The sequence below is a fragment of the Vulpes vulpes genome, chromosome 16 (genome assembly GCF_048418805.1).
Source record: "Vulpes vulpes isolate BD-2025 chromosome 16, VulVul3, whole genome shotgun sequence".
Taxonomy (NCBI): domain Eukaryota; kingdom Metazoa; phylum Chordata; class Mammalia; order Carnivora; family Canidae; genus Vulpes; species Vulpes vulpes.
In genome coordinates, this window is record NC_132795.1 from 4,908,301 (window position 1) to 4,933,118 (window position 24,818).

The 24,818-nt window shown below is 61.6% G+C and overlaps 1 protein-coding gene across 7 annotated transcripts; it reads right to left on the reverse strand.

Annotated features, from left to right (window-relative positions):
• On the reverse strand, positions 1–23,268 carry ASIC4 (acid sensing ion channel subunit family member 4). Of its 7 annotated transcripts, none has more exons than XM_072741539.1 (10): positions 22,222–23,268; positions 6,962–7,106; positions 6,491–6,618; positions 6,134–6,296; positions 5,334–5,390; positions 2,970–3,123; positions 1,567–1,658; positions 1,407–1,486; positions 989–1,114; positions 1–822 (listed from the first exon to the last, which is right to left on the reverse strand). In XM_072741539.1, exons 1-10 carry the CDS (start codon positions 22,801–22,803, stop codon positions 709–711), a joined length of 1,641 nt encoding a protein of 546 aa, XP_072597640.1. In that variant the 5' UTR covers positions 22,804–23,268; the 3' UTR covers positions 1–708. The 7 variants fall into 7 exon arrangements, 6 of the variants coding, with proteins under 6 accessions (XP_072597640.1, XP_025857865.2, XP_072597637.1 ...); XM_026002080.2 differs by having other exon boundaries at positions 989–1,093; positions 22,222–23,253; XM_072741536.1 differs by having other exon boundaries at positions 989–1,093; positions 6,134–6,278; positions 22,222–23,184.
• Between the last annotated feature and the right edge of the window lie 1,550 nt (positions 23,269–24,818).

The following is a 24,818-nucleotide window of genomic DNA, read 5'->3' on the forward strand; positions in this document are numbered from 1 at the left end:
TTCTTTATGCCTCTTTATTCTCAGTCTCGTCAGCGCCTTATAAAACCAGACTGGAGGCAGAGAGGCCCGCGGAGAAGGCTCCCTCCCCGGCCCCCAAGCTCAGCCAGGGTCTGGTAGGTTGGTCTGCTCCCTGTGGAGGGGATTCTGAAGGTGGAGTTGGGGCAGGGGGAACTGGGAGCTGCGCCAGGCCTGCTGGGCCACCCAGTCCCCCTGCCGAGAGGGGAGCTGGGCCTGGAGAGGGACAGGAAGTAGGACCAGCCCAGCACTCCTGAGTCTTGGGGGGTCTCCCTCTCCTGCTGACGTTTCCGGGCTGGGTCCCTGGCTGTCCCTGACTCACCCACCCCCATAGCCCCACCCGCTTCTACATCTCTACCCCCACCCCCACCCCCTCCTCCCTAAATATATACAAATGTACAGGGGGTTCCACCCCTACTGGAGTGGGCCCCTTCCTCCCCACCCCTCCAGCCCTCCCTGGGCACCAGCCTGGGGGTCGGTGGGAGGGCGATGGACAAGAAGGGCCCCTGTGCAAAGCAGCTGGTGCCAGAGCTGGTGAGAGCCTGCACCGAGTCCCCGCCCTCCCGGTGAGCACCGCTGCCTCCCCCTCCCCTTGGGCTGCCCCCAGGCCTTGGGTCCCAGGAGCAGGAGGAGACTGTTGGGGATCCTGGGAGGGGTCCCAGACTCCTGGGTCTTTTTCCACACAGCACCATCCTAGCAAGCAAAGTCTTCAAAGAGGCCTCCTCGGGGGCCCGGAGGGTGGTGGTGGTTGGGGAGCAGGCCGCTGGCTCCCCCACCCTCAACGTGGCCGCGGCTTGGGCAGGGACTCTGCAAGGTGAAGAGGGAGTGAGACGTGGACCATGCGAGCCAGACCTCCATGCCCCACACAGCCGGCCTTTCCTCGTGCCCCAGGGCCAGGGCTTGAGGGCTGCTGAGGCCTTGGGTCCCAGGAGAGGCCACTGGCTACCCTCTGCAGAGCAGAGCTCATCCTCACCTGCTCTTTCAGCTCCTGTAGCCCCAGCGTGGAGATGCCCCCGGTGGAGGTCCGCAGGGGGGTCTTCGGACGGCGCCACACCCGCTTCAGTCGGTCCCAGGACACCTTGGGGTTCAGGGGAGGGGACTGCAGTCGACTCAGGAAACTTGGTAGAGGCTCAGGCCCACCACGTAGGACCTGCTGCCCCACACCCCCAGCAGGACTCCCTAATCCTCCCGGCCCATCCCCTTCTCCTAACTCTTCAGCACCCTCACGCCTTCAAGCCGATCAGGAGACCAGAAACCCCAAGCTGGGCTTCGCAGCCAGGTCCGGCTGCATCAGGAAACCTGTACTGCCCTCCCTCCCCCTGCTTTTCCCACAGCCCCTCCTCCCACCTGCACGCCCCTGCTGGGTGCCCCCCCAGGGCCCCAGCCCTTGCCTCATAGATGTAATCTAGGATCTCCAGCAGTGTGAGGATGCTGGCCCCGATGAACAAGCCCATCTGTCCCCCGAGGTCTCCTGGGGGGCATGAGAGCGAGGTCAGAGGCACAGGCAAGGCTGAGTCACCCCCACGGAATCGGGTCAGGGCCATGTCTCACCCAGCAGCGCTGACAGGCCATAGGCTGCTCGCTGCTCCATGGCCTCAGACGTCAGGGCTTCAAAAAAGACATCTAGGACCAGGAAGTTCTCCCTGTGGAGACAGGATGCAGGGTGTTCCCCTGGGCTGTGTCCTGAAAAGGGGGCTGGCAGGGACATCTGGGTCCAGCAGACTCTGATCCGAGGTCCCCTGCACCAGGAAGCCCATGACCACCCTCAGACCCCTGAAGGCTGTGATTGAGACAGTCCCACATGCATGTCTGTGTCATATTTCGAAGTTAGCCAAGGGCCTGGGAGAGCAAAATAAAATCCCTGGACCTGAAGGAGTCCCTCCTGCCTCCTGCTGTAAAAGTGCAAATGGCATTCACTCCGCATCATCACAATACCTTTCTAGAACTTTCAGTGGCTCCCTATTGCTCAAGAATCCACCCCAAATTCTTTCTCCGGACTTCCAAAACCACCCATGACCTGAGCCTTCTTATCCAGACTCCTTTCGTATCTGCTTCTCTCCACACAGCCTGCCGGCCGCTCAGCCTCATCCCACAGTTCTCTAGTTGGGACGCCTCCTCCCTCCTCCTCCTCCTCAGAGCCCGGCTCTTGCCTCCCCTGCTATGTCCTGTTAATCTCAGTGGCGGCCTGACAGTCAGTAGCACACCATCAGATACGGCCTCATCCACGCATTGTGGTGGGAGCTTCGTGGAGCCATCAGCTCTGTCCCCACAGGACCCACACCCTGGCACCCTGGCAGCCACAGCCTGTTGAGCATTTGTACATCGGCTGCAGGGGACCAGACCCCAGGCTCCGTGAGGCCTCTCCTGCCGGCCACCCTCTCCCTCCACACGCCATTCACTCAGTGTGCATTTAACAGTCCCCAGGGTCCTGGGGAGGAAGACACGAGCAGAGGGTGGTAAGCCGACAGGTGGGTGCAATGAGAGAGAGAGAGAGAGAGGTACAGGCTGCTGTGGGAGCTCAGAGGAAAGGCGTTTGGATCTCCAAGGGCCTCCCTGGAGGTGCCTGGGCGGCTCAGTCGGTAAAGCATCTGCCTTCGGCCCAGGTCATGATCCCGGGGTCCTGGGATTGTGTCCCACGTTGGGCTCCCTGCTCTTCAAGGAGCCTGCTTCTCCCTCTCCCACTGCCCCTCCATCTGCTCATGCTCCCTCTTTCTCAAATATATAAATAAAAATTTTTATTAAAAAAAAAAAAAGCCTCCCCGGAGGTGGGGACACGGGAGTGACTTGGAGGATGGGTAGGGATTAATTAGAAGAAAAGGATTGTGAAAGGCAGCCCCCGCAGGAGCCTCGCTCCCAAGAAAGATGCAGCCCCTCCCGGTCTCCACCAGGCGCCGGCCCTGCTGAGCGTGGCAACCACTACACGCGCGTGCACACACCCGCGCGCACACACGCACCGGATGTAGGTCTCGTTGCGGTTGTACTTCCTTGCCAGGTACCGGGCCGAGCCCCTGTTGGGGATCCGGACCATGGAGATTTCCTTCCCGTAGCGAGTCAGGTTGCAGGGAGTAGGGCAGAAACACGGGCCCTCGGAGCCCCCACCCAAGGAGTCTGCAACACAGAGGCACCAACTGCAGTAGGGGAGGGCGGGGGCCCAGGGGCCCGGCTGCTGGGAGAAGGCGCAGGGGCTGTCCCGATGCAGGCATCGTCCCCGTCCCCGTGAGGGCCCCACTGCCTAGGGGAGTCTCACTGGGGTGCCTCCCTCAGACTCCCTAGGAAAGCGGGTGAGGACAGAAACCCAGCACCCTCCTGCAGCCTTATCCTTCTGTGTCCCAGCCCCCCGGGGCCGAGAAGTCCTCACGGCTCAGACGGAGGACACAGCCCATGCACCGGAGCTAATCAATCACACGAGGCCTCAAGACACACACCGGGCTCGGGAGGATGCCGGATGAATGGGATCATATGCTTGTTTTCACATGAGCAGATGGATGAGTGGGCGGATGGATGGACAGATGGGCAGAAGGACAAATGCTATGTTTAATGTGCGGGATTTTCTCGGGGTGCCCGGGAGGCTCAGTCGGTTAAGCATCCGACCCTTGGTTTCGGCTCAGGTCGTGATCTCACAGGTCCAGGTCCAGCTCAGCGGAGAGTCTGCTTGAAGATTCTCTCCCTCTGCCCCTCCCCTGGCTTGTGCGTGTGCACACGCTTGCTCTCTCTCCAATAAATAGGTAAATAAATCTTTTTAAAAAATATGTGGGTTTTCTCTGTTCCCCTTTTCAGATCCACTCTCCATGGTCCCTCACTTCCCAGAGCCCAGGAGGTGGGGCTCTCTGCCGGGAGCATCACCTAGACTCCCTTGTCTTCTGGCTTGGGGTTGGGTTCAGGCCAATGGGAGAGACCCCAGCAGGGTCAGAGGGTAAGGAGGGGACAGATGCCAGGGTACTTCTTTCCCTGCTTCCTCTCCACCAGGCCACCGGTTGCCTGAGGCTGCTTCTCCCTCTTGTGGCCACAGCGTCTGGCCTCTGGGAGAGCCACAGATGGCTGCCTGGGCCCCAGGGGTGCTCCTTCCCTAACTCTCCAGGCCCCAGCAACTAAAGTCTACCTGGTGTTGCTAGTTCTGTGGGGTTTCACCATCCTTGTGGTCCCCGTGTCCCCGGTCGCACATTTGCCCCATCATCGGCCATACTTCCATTGCCCCTTTGGCTGATGCGCTTGGGATGAGGGACAGAGAAAGTCTTGGGGTGGTTCCCCTGCCTGTCCTCTCTCCCTCCCTGAAGCCTCGCCATCTGGATTATTGCAATGGTCTCCCGACCCTTTGCCCTGCTTCTGCTCCAAGTCCTCGCCATCCCTTTTCCGCAGCTGATCAGAGTCACCTTGCTAACATCAGATGGCATTCTTGGCTTGCCTTTAGCCACCGTGGGCTTCCCGGAGCCTCCTCCACTCCTGCTGCCCCCTCCTGTGTTCTCTGCCCCCCAGCCACACTGACCTTTCAGTGCACAGCCTACTCCCCCCAATACACACACACACTCTCTGGCTCTCTGTGGCCCCCAATGTTTATCTAGCATGGAACTGTTCCCACTGCCTAGACCTAGACCATGCCCCCTGCTTTTCACCAGGCTGGCTCTTCCATACCCTTCAATCTCAGGGAATCAATCATTTCCTCCCGGGATCCTCCCGCCTTCCCAGGTGGAGCTGCAGGCTCCTCCCTGGGGCCTTGTAGCAGCCCTGAGATTCCCCTCTCCAAGGACCAGCGTCGTCCCCTCTCCAAGGCTGTCGCAGTGCCCGTCCACAGCCCTGCTGGCCAGGAAGCTCCAGGAGGGCAGCCTCTTGGCCCCGCTCTCACCTCCAGCACCAGCCCACGCTGGCAACATCTGCAGAAGAAGGGGTGGATGGATGGATGGACGGATGGGTGGATGAGTGAATCGCAGCCCGCGGGAGACCTACGGACAGGTGGCGCTTGCCTGACCCACATGGATGCTCAGCAGCGCATCTCCCCTCGGACCAAGAGAGAAGTCATTGCACTTTCCCAGGGAACAAGAGCTCGTTTGCTGAGCCACGACAGAAGCCCAGCCCCTCACTCCGGGTCCTGAGTTCTCTGCACTCACCCCCACCCTGCTGCCTCCACTTACCCAAGTGTCCACACCCGTAAAGTCCTCAGAACCCCTGGAAGTATGGGATAAGGCTTGACCCCGGGGAGGTACCAGCCAGGGAGAGACTGGGGCGGGGCAAGGCAGTGAGGGGAACAGTGGACAGAGAGAGACAAAGAGGAGGAGGGTGGAGAGCCAGGCGGGGGTGGGGGGGTGTGCAGGTGCAGCACGGACCCAGTGTGTGGTCAGCACACTCGATGTAGATATTGGGCGGGCAGATGGTCTCGTTGCCTGAAAGGAGAGAAGATTATTCCTGGAGTCTACGGTTCCACCCCCTCTCCCCCACCATATCCCCAAATGTGGGCACACACGTGCACACACATGCACACACGTTCGCGCATCCCTATACGTGCATGAGCTTGTACGCGCTTGTGCATGTCCGCTTGCAAATGTACACATGCATATATGCGTGCCAACATACACACACGAGCGTGTGCGCGTGCACACACACACCGGTACGCGTGCGTGCAAGCACAGGCACACAAGCACAAATGTACGTAAGCACACGTATGCGCACACATTAACGTGCCCACAAGCATGCACGTGTGCATTCCCAAATGCATATGTGAAAACAGAAAATCTCAAACAGGGGTGCCTGGGGGGCCCCATTGTGTACGTGTCCGTTTCAGCTCTGGTCACGATTGTGGGGCCTTGAGATCAAGCCCCCCATGGCTCCGTGCGCAGGAAGGAGTTGGCTTCTCTCTCTATCCCTCCGCACCCCTCCCCTCCCCCCTCTCGCCTCCCCTTCCCCCTCCCCGTTCTCGTGCACTTGAGCTCTCTCTGTCTCAGAGAAATAAATAAATCTCTTTAAAAAAAATCCCAAACGCAAACGCATACACTCACATGAGTATAGACACGCACACAGGTTGTTGTACACATGCACTTGCTCGTGCACATGAGCAGCGTCCTGCCCCGGGAGGTTCTGCGGCCTGGCCGGGCGGCACGGAGGGCTGGCGGGAGGGTAGGGTGCCCACCTGGCATGTGCACCATCCGGCAGTGGCAGCGCTGAAGCACGGCCTCCTTTTCACAGCGCAGCCGGCAGGCAGACACGCTGTAGGCTGAGTAGCCCTGCAGCTCAGGCTCCCTGAGCCCGCTCTCCGCGCGGCAGTTGCCCCAGGGCTGGGGCAGATAGGTCAGCTGCAGAGGGTGGGCACATGGGGTCATGCCCAAGAGTCCCACCTGGCCCTCCACTGCCCACGGCCCCAGCAAAGGCCACGGTGGGGGGCTGGGGGGCTGCGAGCCTCCGACGGGCATGTCCGGTCAGCATCCCCTCTGGGCCCGAAGACCCTGCCCAATGCCCCGTGCAGGGCCCCACCCAGGGAGGTGCTCACCCGCTGTTCTTGGCAGGACACGAAGGTTTGGAAGCCTGGGGACACGCCGAAGCCCAGCTGGTGGATGTAGGGTGGCTCTTCTTGGCTATGGATCTGCACTCGGATGCCAGCCTCAAACGACGTCTCGTCTGCACAGTGTAGATGGGGACCTTTGGAAACCCATTCCAGGGGCGCCTGGGTGGCTCAGTGGGTTGAGTGTCTGCCTTTGACCCAGGTCATGATCCTGGGCTCCTGAGATCGAGCCCGCCTCAGGCTCCCCACTCAGGAGGGTCGCTTCTCCCCCTCCCTCCGCCTCTCCCTCTGGACTGTGCTGTCTCTCGCTCACACACTCAAATAAATAGATGAAATCTTTTTCAAAACATAAAAAATAATGTAAAAATTTAAACAAAATTAAAAGAAAGGAAACCCATCCCCGGCAGAGGGCCCAGGCTGGAGCCCCCCAAGTTGGCCCCGGTCCCTTTCCCGGCATACTTGTCTCTCTCCAGATGGGCAGGTATTCCTCTTGCTGGATGTCCAGCATGATCTCCAGGCCACTGCCCATGCCCCCCGCCCGACTGGGCAGTGAACTCTGTGGATCCGCGTTGAAGGTGTAACACTTCCCATAGCGAGTATAAACCTGCCGGGTAAAGAGAGGAGGAGAAGAGATGGATGGAGGGACTAAGACAATTTCTTAAGCTCAAGGTTTCCTGTCCTGCGAGCAGGCCGCCGCACCTGCTGGACCCCACAGCCCAGCCTCTCCCCCAAGCCTCTCCCCCAAGCTTCTAGTGACATCCTCTCTTAGACGATCAAAAGACATCTCCAGCGTAACATCTCAGTAGCAGAGCTCTGGGGGCGCCTGGGGGGCTCAGCGGTTGAGCATCTGCCTTCGGCTCAGGGCGTGATCCCGGGATCCTGGGATCGAGTCCTGCATCGGGCTCCCTGCTCAGCGGGCAGCCTGCTTCTCCCTCTGCCTGTCTCTCTGCCTTGTTCTCTGTGTCTCTCATGAATAAATAAACAAAATCTTAAAAAAAAAAATAGGAGAGCTCTTGCTATCTTCCCAACTCCTGTGCCCTCCTCCAGTTTCTCAAGTCAGAATCCCAGACACTTCCCTCTCCCTCACCCCTACGTTCAATCCAGCATGTGTGCTGGGCAATTCTACCTCGGAAATCTGTTTAGAATCCAACCACTTTCCTGGCGCCTGGGAGGCTCAGATGGTGGGGCGTCTGCCTTCGGCTTGGGTCATGATCTCAGGGTCCCGGGATCGAGTCCCACGTCTGGCTCTGCGGGGAGCCTGCTTCTCCCTCTGCCTCTCCCCCGCTCACTCTGTCTCTGTCTCTGTCTCTCTCTATCTCTATCTCTCTGTCTCCACTGCATAAATAAAATCTTAAAAAAAAAAGAATCCCACCATTTTCCTTCCATCTTGTGCCCCTCCCTCTCACCATCATCTCCCACCTGGCCTGGCGGTGGGCTCCTAATGGGACTGCCTTCATCTTTCCGGGCCCTTCCCCGCGTAGTAGCCAGAGCGCCCACTATAAAGGGCATGGATCCGATCAAGTCCCTTGCAGGCTCGAAACCCAGCATTTCCCGGAGAATAAAACCAAACTCCTTTCCCGTCCTGAGAGTCTCCATGCGGTGTGATCTCTCCTGCCACCCCACCGCACCCCTAGGTCTCCGTGACAAATTCAAACTTATGGCGCCCTTCCTTCCCCTGCCCTTTGCTCCCCCGCCTGGAAGGCCACCCCCAACCCCATCCTTTACGTCTCAGCTGCAGTGTTCCCTCTGCACACCCATGTGCACACACCACATACACACGCAGCATGACCCTCCCCCCGGGGGCTCGGTGTCGGTCGGTTTGCTCAGTACTCATCGAGACCTGAGATGATCTCGTTCCTCTGTTTGTCCTCTTGTCCAGTGTCCATCTCTCCCCGGGGGAGGTTTATGCCCCACGGGGGCAACGAGCCTGTCTGGTGTCCCCAGCCAGGCCTGAGCCCAGCAGGAGGGGCGCCTCTAAGCAGTTCCTGCCGCGCTCCCCGGACGGTTCCTGGGCATGGACACCAGATGGCGCCGGCGCCCCGGAGATGAGGCCGAGGCCCCGCCGGCGGGGTCGGAGGAGCGGCGGAGGGGAGGCCCCGGCAGCCAGGCTCACCCCACAGAGACGAGCCCCCGGGTCAAACCCATCACAGGCAGCACCTTCCCTGGGGGCAAGGGGTCCGTGCCCTCAATCACTCGCGCGCTCCAGCTCCCCGCTCCTTGGGAACGGTTGGCCCGGTAAGAGCTGGGAGCAAAGGCTCGTCGGTGTTGGGGAGAAGATATCCTAGATGCCTGGCTGCCCAGAGGGTGCAGGAGGAAGAGCGGCTGGGGTGGGCGCCGCAGGACGAGGATCTCTAAGTGGGGCCGGGGTGCGGGGGATAATCAATACCCACCCCCCTTGGTGCTCTCCTCTCACCCAAACACCCTGCCTCTCAGTCCTCAAACAAAAATGGGCACATAGGGACGCCTGGGTGGCTCAGCGGTTGAGCATCTGCCTTCTGCCCGGGGCGTGATCCTGGGGTCCCTGGATCCAGTCCCACATCGGGCTCCCTGCGTGGAGCCTGCTTCTCCCTCTGCCATGTCTCTGTCTGCCTGCCTTTCTCTGTCTCTCATGAATAAATGAATAAAATGAATTAAATCTTTTTTAAAAAATGGGCACATAGCAAGCCCCATGCAACCTACAAAATGTGGCACCACCTCCCCACCACCCCATTTCCTGCACTCAGCAGCTCTGGCATGGATAGGGTTAATGAACCCTATTTTTATAGACCAGGAAAGGACAGCTCAGGGAGGTGATGTGACTGGCTCCAGTCACACAGCCAGTCATCGAGACAGTGGGAGGACTGGAATTCATCTGGATGCAAGACTTGAGCTGTTCCCAGAGCCCAGTGCTGGCAACTGCCCACCCGCCAACCCAAGCCCAGCCCAAGCCCAGCCCAAATGAGACAGGTGTGTGACCCCACAGCCTTTGGTCCCCTCTTCCCCTCTCCCTCCTTCCCTTCCACTGCACTCCCGCACACCTTCCTCAGTCTCTGCTGCTTCTCCCATCCTCACCTGTGCCCCCCCTCCTGCTCTGCCCCCTGGCCAACTTCTGGGTTCCAGTCTGCGGCCCTGCCGCATGCCCCCTGCACTAAAGCTAAATGCTCAACATGGCCTTTCCAATGGCATCCCCACAGATGAAGAGATGGAGGCTCAGAGAGGTGGGCTGATGGACCAGGGTCTCCAAGATCAGTGCTTCTTAAACTTCAGTGTGCACACAAAGCCCCTGGGGACCTGGTTAGAACACAGATTCTGATTCAGTAATGTGTGTTGGCGGGAGAGGGGGGTGGGCAAGACTGAGATTGTGCGTTTCTGACAGCCTGCGGGTCCATGGGCTGCCCTTTGAGTAGGAAGGCCCTGAATGAATGGGCGGTAGCCCAGTAAGCCGGCTCCACTGTAGACCTGTGCTCTGACAACACGTCGCTGGAGGGAGGGGAAACCCCCCCCAAACAGGCTGGGTGCGAAATTCCTAGATCCCCAGGGGGTGTGGGAAAGACAGATGGGGGGAATACAGAAGTATTTGCCTCAAATCTCAAGGCACCCACCCTCTTCCTACTTAGGGCCAAAAAAGATGCTGGAATCAGCTCTTGCCGATGCAGCCGGTTTAGACACGCTCTAGTTGAGAGGCTAAGCAAGGCATGGGCTGCATGGGGGACCCAGGCAGGGAGCTGCCCTCGGCCCCCCGTCAGCCCCCACCCCCAGGGTGCTGCACCGCCTCAGCTCTCCCTGACCACCAGGAACCCTCAGGGCCTCTCCGCAGCTCAGCCCAAGCCTGGGACTGCGGACTCCCCGTGGCCGGGAGCCACAGTTGGCGCGGAAGGAGGTGTGAGTGGAGGGAAGGAGTGCCAGGTGAAGCCTCCCAAAGGTCGGTGCTAGGGCGCTTCTGATTTTCTCCTTTGAGCCTTCAAGAACACTCCAGGAGGAAAGTCCTGGTGCCCCCGTTTAATGGTGAGGAAGCTCAGAAAGGGAAAGTTGCTTGGCTAAGGGCCCACAGGAAGTAAAGGACAGAACCGAGCAGCACCGAGCCAAACGTCAAGGCGGGGTTGGTGCCTATAAGCCCCTGGCAGGGATTCAGTGAATAAATGACTCTCGTGGGCTCCTGACCCGGGGCAGGGCTTGGTGGCCTCCTTCCTGGTCCGCAGGGATGCGGGCTGCGCGCACGACCGAGGCCCAGCCTCCGGAGGGGGCGGTTGCCTGGCGCCCCTGACCTTGAGGGGCTGATGCAGAGTGGGGGTGGCGGAGGGGCTGGTGGGTACACTCCGCGGGGACTGGACAGGTCAGACTGGCGGGGCCACCTGCGCAGCCCAGGTCAGGCCCGACTGCTGGGCAGAGGGAGCGTTGCCCCGGATACGGTCTCAGGCCAGGCAGGCAGCGGCGGGTGGAACTGCCAGCTCCTAAGTGGCAGAAGTCTGGTGGCAGCACAGCCCACAGCCTCTTCCATGGAGACGGCACGGCAGCTCCGCCTCAAGGTCCCACCGGCTGGCCACTGCTCTCCTCCCTACGGACTGACCCGGACGAGGGTGTGTGTCCGGGAGAGTCCAGGCCCCAGCCGTGGCGAGGGGCCAGGCAGGGCCAGCATGTGCCTTGACGGGCCACGGGTCTTCTCCAAATGATCCCCCATCAGCCTTTGAGCCCTGTCCCCATCTCGGCCCTCTGTCTTGGCTCCCAGGCCCCCTCACCCGACCCGAGGCTAAGCGCATGGCCTCCCGGAACCCTGGGCCCAGGCTGGACAGCTTCCAGACAGGACTCTCCCTCGTTGTGAGTGGACCCTGGCACCCCTCCCTTCCCTGTTTCTGGCCAGCCCTCTGCCCGTCCCTCTCAGAGCTCTTCACCCTTTCTTGGCCTGGCCCCTGGCCTGGGTTTGCCTCCGGAGTCTCTGTCCCCTGATCTTGGTGTGTGTCCCAAGGGCCTTTGCTGTTCTCCTGGCCTGGCTGTCCTTGGCATCTGAGAAATGACCCATCTGGCCTCTGTCTCTCTGTCACCCGGCCTCTGTCATCCTCCCCTATTGGCCTGACTGCCCCCTGTCCTCTCTGTTCCTCTGCCTTCTGCACCTGCACCCTGTTTATCTTTAGCTGAGGTGTCCAGTCTCTGTCTCTTGTCTTCCTACTAGACTTTTCCCTGTGCTTGAAGCAGCCCCTGTCAAGCCAGGAACCCCTCGCCAGATGTGCTTCCCTCCTTCTCCTCCCTGCCCCCCTCGGCCAGATCTCCCCTGGATGACATCAGAGCTTGGGAGAAATCTGTCCAGAGCTCTCTACTCGGAGCAGTGGCTCCTCGCAGCCCCTTGGGTTCCATCCATCCACCATCCACGGCTCCCATTTCCCCAGAAAGCTCTCCTTGGCTGCCTGGCTTGCATGTGCCCCCAGCCCTCCCCAGCTCTCATCCTCTCTGCAGCCACGGAGCCCACGGGGTTAACAGGCAATTAGTAGGGCCAGGGCTCAGAGCGGTGGGGGGAGAGGGCCCTGGGCCTCCAGGAGATAAGAAGCAGCCAGGAGCAGCCGAGAGGCTGGACTAATCCTGGAGCTAATCTGCGGCCTGGGCTTTTATCTCCACTGGCCTTCTGGGCACCCTGCCTCCGCTAAGGCCCTGGCACCTCCCCCCCCCACACTCTTCCATAGGAGCTCCATCCCCCCACATTCCATTAGCCCTCCCCTGATGTGGTCTAGCTCCAAGCCTTTCACTTAGCCGCTCCACCCTGTCCCCCACGCCCCCTCATCAGTGAGCCCCCAGGGTGCCAGGGGAAGGGGGTGCATCTTCATCCTAAACTGTGACTAACATGGCAGGTTGAACAACTCCTGAACAACACTGGGGTGGGGGGGCAGCGTCCAAGTTCAAAGCTTCCTGCTTCTCTATCCTCACTGGGGAAAAAAGAGGGAACCAACTGGAGATACCTGGAGTGGCTGTGCCCATCAGAACCTAGAAGCCACTCAGTCCAAGTCTGGTCATACAAAGGCCAAAACAGAAGCCTGGGGGTGGCGAGGCACACATCCAAGGACTAGAGTCCAGTCCATCTCCTGCACTGGCCCCAATATTCTCCTCTAACCACCCACCCCGGGGAGTCAGTAGACCCCAGTGCCAGCCACAGCTCCGCCACGGACAGCCTGTGTAGCCCTGGCCAGTAAAGTGATGAGTCGACTTCTCTGGACCTGTTTCTTCATCTGTCAGGTGGGAACGCGGGTAGGGGAAACTCTTGCCCGATTTATGTCACGGGGTGATTGTAAGGCACGTAGGGAAAAGCCATGTGCAAAGTGAAATCGTGTGCACGAGGCCTCAACATTAGCAATAAGAGTGGTAGAGACCCATAAGAACCTGGGGCAGAGATCGGCCCCTGGAGGTGGTGCCGGAAACGGATACACATGTCATAGCTTCTTAACTTGGGGAAGGGGCACCTATTTTGGAGTCCTTGAGAACAGGGTTCAAATCCCGACTCTGCCACCAAACTCGGACAAACCACCTTGGGTGCGGGTGCATGATTTAGTCTCTCTGAGCCTAGGATTGCTCATCTGTTAAAGGGAAGTGGTAATTTCTCCTCCTAAAGTTAGTTGTGAGGATGAGAGATAAGTTCAGAGTGATGCGTGGTAGGGTGCTCGAGGAAGGCAGCGGGCGGTGATATGGGGTGTAGATTTGTGAATGGAGCTTCTTGCCAAATGGTGCAGCTTTTTTCTTTCTTTCTTTCTTTCTCTCTCCCCACCCCTCTCTTTCTTTTCTTTCTCTTTTTCTTTCTTTCTTTCTTTTTCTTTCTTTCTTTCTTTCTTTCTTTCTTTCTTTCTTTCTCTTTCCTTCTTTTTTTCTTTCTTTCTAATATTGAAGTATGCTTGACATTGGTGCAGCATTTGGATCCTGGATTCCTGCTGGTCCCATCCCCAAGGCACCAAGCACCTTGGTAAAGGCTCTCTCGGCAATCTGGGAGAGCCTGTGTTTTCTAGAGGACGGGGCTCCGTCAGAACAGACACCCCCCAGCATGGACGAGGGAGCACTGGCTTCCCTACTGATGAGTTAGCAGCACTGACCCAACAGGCCTGCAATGCACCCTGGTTCGCCTCTGGGCCCTGCCTTTACGGTCTGTGGGATTCTAGTTCAGTCATTTAACCTCTCTGCTCCTCCATTTTTCACCTGTAAAATGGGAATAATAATAATAGACACCCGTCAGAGGTGTCATGAGGAAAGAGATAATAGACACAAATAATAGCAACATCTAACATTTATTTAGTACTTGCCCTATGCCAAGCATGACCCTAAGCACTGTATATAAATTAACTAACTCCTCAATCCTCACAAAAACCCTATACAGCGGTCACTTATCCCCATTTTACAGACAAGATAATACAGGCCCAATGAGGGTAAGGGACCTGCCCGGGGTCACATTAACACAGCACAGCAGGTACCAGGCAGTCTGGTGGCCAAGTCTGTGCTATAGCCACTGTGTGATGACACACCCCTGGCACAGCACCAACAAATAGTGGGTGCCCAAGAAATGGCAGGTGTTCAAACAACGCATCCGACACTCTTCTGTGAGCCCTGTGCCCTGTGCCCGGCGCTCTGCTTGGCGCTGGGGATGGTTCAGAGAACAAAACAGACAATCTTGCTCTGAGGGACTCTGCCGTCTGGCTGCAGAGGGATTCATTCATTCAAAACGTGTTTGTTGAGCCCCCTACACTCCGAGGCAGGTGCACAGCAGTGGGGGACGACACAGAACCGCGATCACACCGCCAGGCAGGCCGTTGTGGGCTGTGATTGCTGCTGCGACGAGGGGACCAGCACAAGTCCCCGGGGGGTGGGACAAGACTTGGGTTTGGGCTGGAAGGCCCTGCGCCCAGGGCAAGCCCGCTCACCCGCACGGGGAGCCTCAGAGGCCCGAGGCCGAGTGGAGGAGGACGCCCCCCAGCAGGCCTGGCCTCGGCACCCCACAGCCACCCTCCACCCCCCACCCCCCCCCCCCCCCCCCCCCCCGGCCCCCGGGGGACCGCTGCTCCCGCGCCCAGGCCTGGGAGGGAAGAGGAGCCGCATTTGTTCAGATGTAAATGTGTGGGCTGCGCGGGTGGCACCGGGGCGGGGGCGGCGAGGGGGGGCGCGGAGCGGGGCGCGGGCGCCGAGGGGTGGAGGCCGGCGAGGGGGGAGGGGCAGGGCGCGGGCAGCCCCGCCCCGGGAGCGACCACCTGGGCCTTGGACCCCACCGAGTCGTCTTGGGGCGGGAGCGTTTCTCCTGCGTAGCCAGGCCCTTCCCTGGCATTGCCGCTCCCCGACGCAAAGTTACTCGGGGAAGAGTTGTGTTGGCACAGCGGAGCGCACAGCCCGGCCGGGCGGGAGTTCGGGGCCAGGACGGGGGTGGGGAGGGGTGGGGGGTGGGGGGGTGCCCCCTGCCCGCACCCAGGGGCCCGCACCCAGGGGCCCGCACCCTCGCCCGCACCCCCGCCGCGCGCCCGCCCCTCCCGCGGGGCCCGCATCCATCACGCGCCCTCCCGCCCCCCTCCCCCCTCCCCCCTCCCGCCTCCCCGGGCGCTCGGCTCCCCTCCCCGGGTTTGCCTCATTTGCATTCCCCCGGCTCCCGGCTCCTCGGCAAAGTGACCTCCGCACACAGCAGCGCCCGAGGCTTCCACCGCGGAGGGAGACACGCCGCCCGCCGCCCGCCGCGCCCGGGGAGGGCCGAGGGGGCGCTGCGGGGGCGGCGGCCCTCGGGGGCGGCGGGAAGGGCCTTGGGGCCGAGGGGGCAGCCGGGCTCCGAGGGGATTTGAACCCGGGACCTCAGATCCCCCGCGGGGCGGGGAGCGGGACGTGGGGGGCGGCACCGGGCTCGCGGAGCTGCGCCCCAGCAACGGAACCGCTGCTTGGGGCCGGGGCTCCCCGACACCCCGCTCCCCCTCCCCGCACCCCCGCTGGAGAGGGGCCAGCCCAGGCCGCAGGGGCCCGGGGGTCCCCCGCCCCGCCCCCGGCCCGCCGCGCCGCCGCCCCTCCCCCCGTTTGGTATTTACACCTTTCACACATTTGTAAGCTATTATCCTGTCCACGCTTAGTCACCGCTGAGCCAAGCGCCACGGATTTAGCTCCTTTAATCTTTCCTCCTAAATCAATCCTCCATTTCCCCTTAATCATCCCGTGGCTCCTCTCTGAACTCTCGCCGCTGCCTCGCCTGCTGCAGCCCATGCCCGTCTCGGAGCTGCCCCCCCTCCAATCCCAAACGGGTGTCCCAAGGGCAAGGTGAACATTTAGGGGGTGGCTTGGCTTTCGGGCGCTGCGGGCCCCCTGCCCGGGGGCCAGGAGGAGGAGGAGGAGTGCAGACGCCCCTCCACCCCCTCCCCCCTTTCCGGGCACCCGTGGCACTGTGAACCTTCTCGCCTCCGTCCTCCTCCCGCCTTCCCACCCCCAGTCCTCTGGAAGACCCTAACCCTCAGGCCTCCCGTCCCTGGTTCTGGCTGTCCCCACCCCCTCTACAGCTGCTGTAAGGAGGTGGCATTGCCGGGTGAGCCTGGAAGGGCCTGGAAACACTAACTCACCAGCCCGAGGCTCCCCTCATCCCCTCCTCCAGGGGGCCTGTCCATCTCTCCTTGACCACCCTGCCTCCACCCTGCATTAGCTCCCGCGCATGGGCACCCACTGACTCCGGGGCCTGGCCTGGGCAGCCCTGAAGCTCAGCACTCCTGGTGCTTCTTGGGATGCTCCCACCTCCCTGCTGCCCACTCCTGATCCTTTCTGCCCCCCACAGGCCTGGGCCGGGCAGAGGAGCCCTGCTTTGGGCCCCAAGAAGGAGCAGATTCCTCCTCCCCGGGAAAGCACAGGGGCAGGGGTGAGGGGTCCAGGAAGGAGCACAGGGAGGGGAGAAAGAGGAAGGACAGGAGGGGGACACTGGGGCCATTTCTTCAAATGCTAATCAGCATCTTCCGGCAGTGCCACAAGAAGCTGAGCTGATAATGAGCCCAGCTCGGGGCTGATTCCTGATTAATGAAGAGGCCACAGGGCTGCTGAGTGGGGCCGGGTGGGGCAGGTCCCTCCCAGCCCGCCCCCTGCCCTTGCAGACCGGCCCTCTGTAACAATAGCAGCCTCTGCCCTTGGATGCTTGGCTGCAGCACTCAGATCCCGGGGCCCCCAACTCCACTGGCCAAAGGGAAGCAGCCAGGTTGGGAGCACCCCCTCCAGGAGGGCCTGAGGCTGGGAGCACCCCCTCCAGGAGGGCCTGAGGGATAGCAGCCAGCGCTGGGGCAGGAGGTGGGGAAAGCGAACCCTTGAGTTCTGCAATCCAGGAGTTGTAGGTAATCCTCAGAGTATTTTTTAAATCAGGAAAGATTTTATTAAAATGATCAAGACTTGGGCTTCTCTGGAACCCCCCAGCCCAAACACACACACACACACACACACACACCCCTGGGCATCCCTGACCATAGGGCCATAGTTAGCTGGAGCTGAGAGCACTGCTCCCCTCAAGCAGGTGATCTTCAGTTTTGCTCAGATCCCACCCTTCCCTGTTGTGTGCTCTCCCCGACCTGACCTGCCTGGCTCCTCCTGATGGCAGGACCAACCCGGGTTAGTTGGACTAAACGTTCTTCAGACTCATGCCTCCGGAGGAGAAAGAGGGCTGGACAGAGGGTGAGGATAAGAGGTAAGCCCGTCCCTTCCTGGGTCAAGGGGGCAGGGGGCAGCCCTGGGCCCCTCTGGAGCCAGCAGCAAAGGTCTGGAGTTGTGATGTTCCTGGGGTGGCCCTCCCACAACCAAGGAGGCGGAGCACAGATGATCGTACTGGCCTGGCCGCACCAGGGGGGAGACTGGCTCAGGAGGCAGCTGGGATGGAAGGCTGGGGACCGCCTCGGATCTGGCATGGGAGAGCCAGGGAGTGCTAGAGCCATCCCCACCCCCTCCTGGCTCCCCCTGCCTGGGAGCCGTCCTGGCTGGCAGCTGGGGGGGGGCTGGGAGGGGAGGGAGGAGGGCAGGGAGGGGGACTGCCCAGCTGGAAGAGGCCTTGTCTAATTGTGCCTGATTAGTAGAGAGGAAGAGAACAGGGCGAGTGATTAATAGTCACGGCAGTCACCAGCGAGTGGGGAAGGAGGGCTGGGAGGGGGAGGGAAGTCTGAGAGCCAAGAGGGGATGGAGGCCATGAAGTGCCCACAGGTTCCTGGTGGCCTTCCCCTCCAGGGACTGTCTGGACCCCTGACGACCCCTCTGAGGGGCCGAATCCTACCTCCTGCCTCCTCAAGGATTCTCCACCTCCCCCCTGCCTCAGTTTTCCAGACCGTAGAATGGAAGAGAAAAGACCAAGGTCGTGGCCCGCTCCTGGGAAGAAAGGTATATGTATTTGCTCATCTGGTGTTTCCAGACACCTCACTGTCCCTAGACCCAGACCCTATCCTCAGCTCAACCCCAGACCTTGGCCCAGATGGTAGATGGTGGGGCTTCTAGCCAGAGCCCACAGCCACCACCTTACATCCTTTGACCCCAGTTGGAATCCCCAGCCCTGCCCATTGTGGCAGCCCGAAGCTCCTTCCTAGGACCACGGAGAACCATGCTGTCCACTACGGTTGCCACTAGCCACGTGCGGCTGTTTGAATTGAACGTTCATTTTCATGTCCCGCTAATCACCTATCAGATGCTCAACAGCCGGTGTGGCCAGTGGCCACCCTGCTGGACAGCACAGATCCAGAACACGTCCATCACCCCGGAAATGTTCTGGAGAGCGGGTGTGCACGCTTCCCGCACGCATGCACGCGCATGCATATTTGGGAGGGGCGGTGGCCCGCAATGCTGGGAATGCTGTAACGGCGGAGGGGGGTCAGGGCAGGGGAAGGCCAGGTGATGGCCCATAGCCGAGCTGCCCGCACAGGGGTCCGGAACAGCAGGTGGTGCTGGGCGGTCAGGTGAGACAGCAGGCAGTGGGGTATTAGCCATGGAAGAGCAGACGCTTCCAGAAGACACACTGCGTGCTTGCCAGGCAGCGTGCTAGGTTCTTTGCAGCCGTCTTTTTAAGCCTCACAACTGCCCGAATCTTTTAGGTTCTGCTCCTGTATTTACTGAACATAGAAACTGCGGCTCATGGAAGCTCTCTGACTTGTCTGAGGCCACACAGCTGAAAGGGGAGAGCTGAGGTTCAAATCCAGCCAGCCCATCTGGCTCGGGAAGCCGCACACTTGACTGCTCCGCCGTGCATTCCCCAGCTGAGAGGAGATGCTGAATTTTAGAGCCACCCTTGCATTTTACAGCTAAAGAAATGAAGCCTGGGGAGAAAGAGTGATTTCTGCCTTCTAGTAAGTGGGCAGGCTGAGAGCAAGCCGCAATGGGGAAAGCATGGTTGGGGCTCGGAGCACCGGGGTGGGGGGAGCAGATGGCGGTGGGAACCGGGAGGAAGGCAGAGAACATATAGGTGGTGAGAGCAGGAGGCGAGGTGGGAGTGGGTGGGTGGGGACGAGCTTGAGTGAGGAGGGGGAGGGGATGAGGGGAAGGGACTGGGTGAGCAAGGTGGAGGGGAACTGGGTGGAGTGGGGAGCATCCCGCCCCGCCCCCCGCCCCCCCCAAGCTCCTCTCCCCTCCCCTTCCTCTCCCCTCCTCGGCTCCAAACCTCCCAGGCCTGCCTCATCCCTTGAACCTTTCCAATCCTCTTCAGCCCAGAGTGGCCTCTCTTTCTGAACTCAGGCTCCTACTCTCCATGCACCTCTTTTGGCAGTTAACCCTGGCACCTCTTGGCCCCGCTTGCACGGCTGGTTAACCCTCGCATGGTTGGTTGAGCTTCTGAGCATCCCTGTGTCAGCATCACCACGAGAGTGGAGGCTGCTTGAGGACAGGGACAGGGACTGGGGACTGGGGCCTGGGGCTTCCCTTCGTTGTTCGTCCCCACAGGCCCCGCAGGTTCGTAGTAGGCGCGCAGAACTCAGTGTTGACTGGGTGAGGGACTGGGAGTCGGTGAGGGGGTACCAGGGAGTGTGGGGGCGAAAGCAACTGCGGTGGTAACAGAGGCAAGAGCAGCAGCTTAGGGCACTGGGGGAGGGCGCGTTACCCAGAGTAAAAATAGGCTGGAAAATGTGACATTTATTAACTTGGATTCTGGAGGAAAGGTCACAGCAGAGTGGGGAGTGGGAGGGAGGAAACGGAAAGTAACAGAAAACACATCGCAGCCCCTTCCCCAAAGCCTGTCGCTGTCACTGACCATGTCACCACCCGTGCCCTGGCGGGTTTCCCGCCAGCTGGTCCCCTACCCATCTCCCTACCAGATGCCCTGCACGAGCTCTGTGTTCTTAGCACGGGGTCTGCTGTGGAGTTGGCATCCTCATCAGAGACCCCGTGTATTCACCTGCTGCCCCTTCTCCAGAGTGGCCCCACAGAACACCCCCTCTGACCCACTGCCTTGGGTCACGGACTGCCATCCCAGCCAATAATCCCAGACCCTGCTGGCAGCAGACTCAACCCTAGAAGGCCAGGTCCAAGGGAAGTTACCCTCAGCAAATGGGGAATGGGATGGGGTGTGGGCAGAAGGGTCTGGGGTCTAGCCCAGGTGGGGCAGCCAGGGAAAGCAGGACCCAGAGGGGAATTCCTGTCTCCCTGGGCTTGCTTTGCCCCTCCGCTCTTCTCAGGCCTGCCACAACCCCAGAGCTGAAGCCCACAAACTTCTCCCCTCCTCCCCGCAGCCCCAGAGTGTGAGAAGGCCTGTGGGATGTCCATCCTTCCCTTGAGCCATCCTCAGGATTCCCAGACTCCCTGCTCCCTTCCCCTCCAGGAACCTCCTTTCCTAGAGCCAGGCAGGAAACCCCTGCTCCCCTCACCTAACTTCCCCTTCTCCATGTCTCCCTCTTCCCCTTCCCCTCCTACCTCCCCACTGAGGTCTCAACACACTTCCTCTTTCCTTTCTACCCCGAACTGGGGCCTGAGATGCAAACTCCTGCTCAGAGACACAAAGCTCTCATTGATTCCTGCCTCAACAGCACCGCCTGAGACTGGGCTCTGTCTGGACCACCACCCCCCCCAGCTCTGAAGGGTGAGCATGTCAGCAGAGGGGCCCCAGGGACCCAAGGGCCACATGCACACTCTCAGCACCTCACCTCCTTGGGGACTCCCGCAGTCCTGGATTTGGGAACAGTGATTTTTTTTTCCTAGAAGAGGGATGTGCAGCCCCACAAAAGCTCCGTGGCCCCCAACCCGGGGCAATCCCTCCTTTCTATCCCTTCCTCCATTTCTACCCAACTCCCCTCACATCCAATGGCAGGAGGACCCGGAGGCTGCAGGCATGGGTGGTGGTGAGAGGAGCCCGTAGGCCTAGTAGGGCATGTTTCCCGCTGACGCCAAGGCAGTGAGTGAATGGGAACCTGGGCAGGAGGAAGGAAAGCCGCCACCCCATCTCTGGGGCCAGGCCATGGGAGGGAGGCTGGCTGGAGTGGGCACCATGTTGATGCCGCGTATTTGCATATGCGCTGGGCAGTGGTGACAAGGATGCGAACACGCATGTACACAATGCTGGGAGGCACCTGGGGACTGGGGACAGTCTCAAGCACCAGGGATAATAGAGACCCTGTGACCATGGGTGAACGGAGCACCGGCACACAGACAGACTGCACACGAGACACGCCCCCCACGCTCACACCTGACTGGGAGGTGTGCACGGGAGGGCAGCCCAAGCCGGCACTCCAATCCCGATGAGTGTGTGTGTCTGTGTTCACACGCGTGTGAGACGTGGCACCAGCAGGCCCCACATGGGAAGCAGGGACTGAGGTAGATGGGGGGGAAGCGTCACCAGAGGGCACGGCATCCACCGTGTGGCCCTGGCCTCAGCAGCCAAGTAAGAGCTGGGATGTGGGCACAGAGATGAGGCGCGCTCAGTGTGTGGGTGTGCAGGTGTGCACGTGAGTGTGGTGACAGGGACACTGAGTATGAGACGGGGGGGGGGGGGGGGGGGGGGGTTGCAGGAAACTGCCCCCAGGGTTGGGGTGTGTGCCCGCGTGCGTGTGCGCGCGTGTGCGCGTGTGCCGGGTCGCAGTGAGGGTGAGCCGTGAACATAAGAGTGAATGAGTGATTCTCAGTGTACGAGCCAGCGCCGGGCCAGGAACAGCAAGAGCCAGGAAACGGAGGGAGGGAAGGCGGGAGACGCTGGAGGGGCAGCATGAAAGAGCGTGTGTGAGCGAGTCTGTGAAAGGGGGTGTGTGTGAGAGACACAGAGACAGAGAAGAGACACTGGCGCCCAGTGTACGGAGGACCAAGATCGTTTCTATCCAGCCTTGCCGGTGGCGCCAGCTCCCCGGGAGGCAGCCCCGAGTCCCTCTCCTGCTGGAGCCCCCCAGACTCCCTCTGCCCATCACCCTCATCCACGGGGGAGAAGAATCCAGTAGCCACAGAAGAAAAAGGCAACCAGAGATAAGTGGGGGCCATGGGTCCAGCCTTGGCACGGCGCCTCCCTTCCCCCCGCGAGCTGCCCGGCTTCAGGGGCCCCTGGGCCGGGTCCAGGGCCTCCCGCACCCCTCCCCGGCCCCGGACCTGGGCGCTGCAGCTGCCGCGGAGCCAGGAAGAGGAGCGGCACCGGGTAAGCCCCCAGGAGCACCCCCCGCTCCGTGGCCGGGGAGCCCGAGGGAAACCCCGGGCGTGGGGGGACACGAGGCCGGCCTCTGGCGGCGGCCGGGAGGGAAGCCCTGTCGAGGATGCCCCTGCCCGCCACCCCGTCCCCGCGCGCCCCCCCCAGCGGCCTCTGGCCGCCCCAGGCAGGCGGCCCGGCTGGCAGGACTCACCACGGAGAAGTTGCTGGCGGAACAGTGGTGCCCACTGAAGTTGCAGCTCTTGAGCATGTCGGCGAGCTGGTGGCCGGTGCGGTTGAGGATGTCCACCATGTCGGGCTCCGGGTAGCGCAGGCCGGCCGCGCGGTGCCCGTCCCGGTCTTTGGGGGGCAGCCCCGTCAGGTTGGCCAGGTGGAAGATGTCGGCGTCGCTGAGGGCCGAGTGCCGGAAGCGGTTGATGTTGCAGAGGGTGACAGCCGGGAAGCCCGCCGCTGGGGCTGGGGCGGCGGGGTCCATCGCCACCAGGTGAGGCCGGGTCAGGTAGCCCCGGGCCAGGCCGGCAGCCTGGTACAGGAAGGCGGCCAGCGAGGTGAGCAGGGCCAGTGCCCACAGGGTTCTGCGCAGTCCGTGGGGGCCCCGGCCACAGGCCCGGCCCAGCCCGTGCAGGGTGCTGGTGCTGGCAAAGGTGGCCAGGTCCCGGGGGGCTGCCGCCCCCTGTGCGGCCCCCAGGAGGCTCTGCTCATCCCCTGCCTCCTTCTCCTTGGGTTTCGCATCCTCCTCTGCAAATTTGATTTTGCACACAATCTCGATCGGCATCTGTCCCCGGCTGCTGGGACTGGCCGGAGCCTCCCTGCCCCTGTCCCTCCCTGGCCAGCAGCCCCCGGTGCCCTCCGGAGTGGCGGTGGCGGCGGCGGCTGCTCTTCTAAACTCAGGGCAAGCGGGAGGAGGACAGGGACGGGGTGGGGGCCCGAGGTGGGGGAGTCACTCCCACTCCCAGCAGCTCCGCAGCCCTGGTGCTGCCTCTGCTGCTGCTGCCTCTGCTGCTGCTTGTCTCTCTCCTCGATCGTCTCCTTGTGGCTTCCCTTATCAGCACCAGCACAGCTGTCAGCCCCTGCGTGTGTCCCTGCGAGCGAGCGAGCGAGCGAGGGAGTGAGCGCTGCTCCGCCACGCCGCGCAGCCCCAGCCGCTCCGCGCAGCATGTGCTCCGGAGCCCACCCCGTGCTTAATAATTCAGGACATGTCAACAGCGTTTCACCGGCGCCACTGGCGGCAGGAGCCAGGCCGGGGGCGGGGGAGCCCCCCACTCACCCCCCTTCCACCCAGGACAGGGATCCCCAGCCCCTGCCCTAGACCTTCGTGGGGCTGCCCCCAAACTCTCGCTGCACCCTAGGCACTCATGGGGTCCCCAGGCGGCCCCACTCCCAGCCCACCCAGGGAAGAGATTTGCACCCGAGTCCTCAGCCCATTTGGCCACTTTATAGGACCACGCCCCGGAAGGGTCAGCCAACGCCATCCCCCACCTCCCTGACTCCTGAACCCCAGCACCTGGCCACCACCGTCTGCCCCCACTGCCCCACTCACAGCGGCTTCCAGAAACTCCTTGGGAGAGCCACTTGTTTGAATGAGGGGGGGGGCAGAGGAGGGCAGGCAAGGCAGACAAGGGGACATCCGTGACTCCACCAAGATTCGTGGCTTCCCTGGAGCATTGCTCCCAACTTCAACATCTACTGTACCCCTGCGCACCCTGGGATGCTGGCCGCCCCCTCCCCATCCCCCCAAACTCAGTCACTTGTGGGTCTGGGACAGAGGACACCCTGGCTGACTTGCACACCTATGGCCACTTGGCTAACCCTACACGTTTCCCAGATCCCTTGCCAAGCCTGGGTGGGGGTTGCGGGGGTGTGTGTGTGTGGGGTGAACAGGCCAGGGTGCAGAGAAGAGGTATGAAGGGGTGGGGAGAGGGTGTGGAAAGGAGGGAGGGGAAGAGCCCACACAGGGATCTGGGAGGGAGGAGAAGTGTTTGGGCTCCAAGGGGAGGGAGCACTATCCCAGAGGCAGAAGGGGGGGGCCCGCCGAGTAGGGCAGGGGAGCCCTGGCTGGCTCGCTGGCGGTGGGGAAGCAGGCACGTGGGCCGTTATTGCGGGCGGGGGTGGGGCCCCAGTTGGCAGCCCAGGGGGAGGAAATGCCTGGGTGCCCGCAGGGCGGGGTGGTCACCGGGAGCAGCCTGTGTTCTGGGGGGCCCCCTGAGTGAGACCGTGAGCCCTCACGGGGGAGGAAGCACTTGTCCCCCAGACGAAAGGGGGGGCTGATTAATCGGGGCGCTAATGAGCAGCAGGGAGAGGAAGCTCAGAGGGGCGGGGGAGGCGGCTCCATCGATCCGAGCCGCGGAACCAGCAGCTGAAAAAAAAGTGAGAAGGGAATCGATCTGAGGGAAACGGCAGCTGCTGGGGATTAGAGCCCCAGGTCCACCCGCTACCCAGAGGCCACCCCTCCCCTGCGTCAGGCCTGCCCTGCCAGTCGCAGCCCCGCCTGGACCCAGAGGAGGGGCCGAGGGGTGGCCACCCTGGGGAGTGGGGAGTCACTGCCCACCCCAGTGGCCAGGCCAGCTCAGGCCCCACGGGTCACCGGTCAGCCCAGCACGGAGCCCACCAAGCCCTGGCCCCGGCCACGTCAGTGCCCTGCTGCGGCTGCCTCCCGCCAGTCCTCAAAGTAGCTTCCTCGGGGGCCCTGTGGCTGGGCTTCCCCAGCTGGGAACACGAGACCCCCTGGGGTCAGGGCTCCCACTGGCAGGGACCCAGAGGGGAAAGGGGATGGCATGGGAAGCAGCTGCT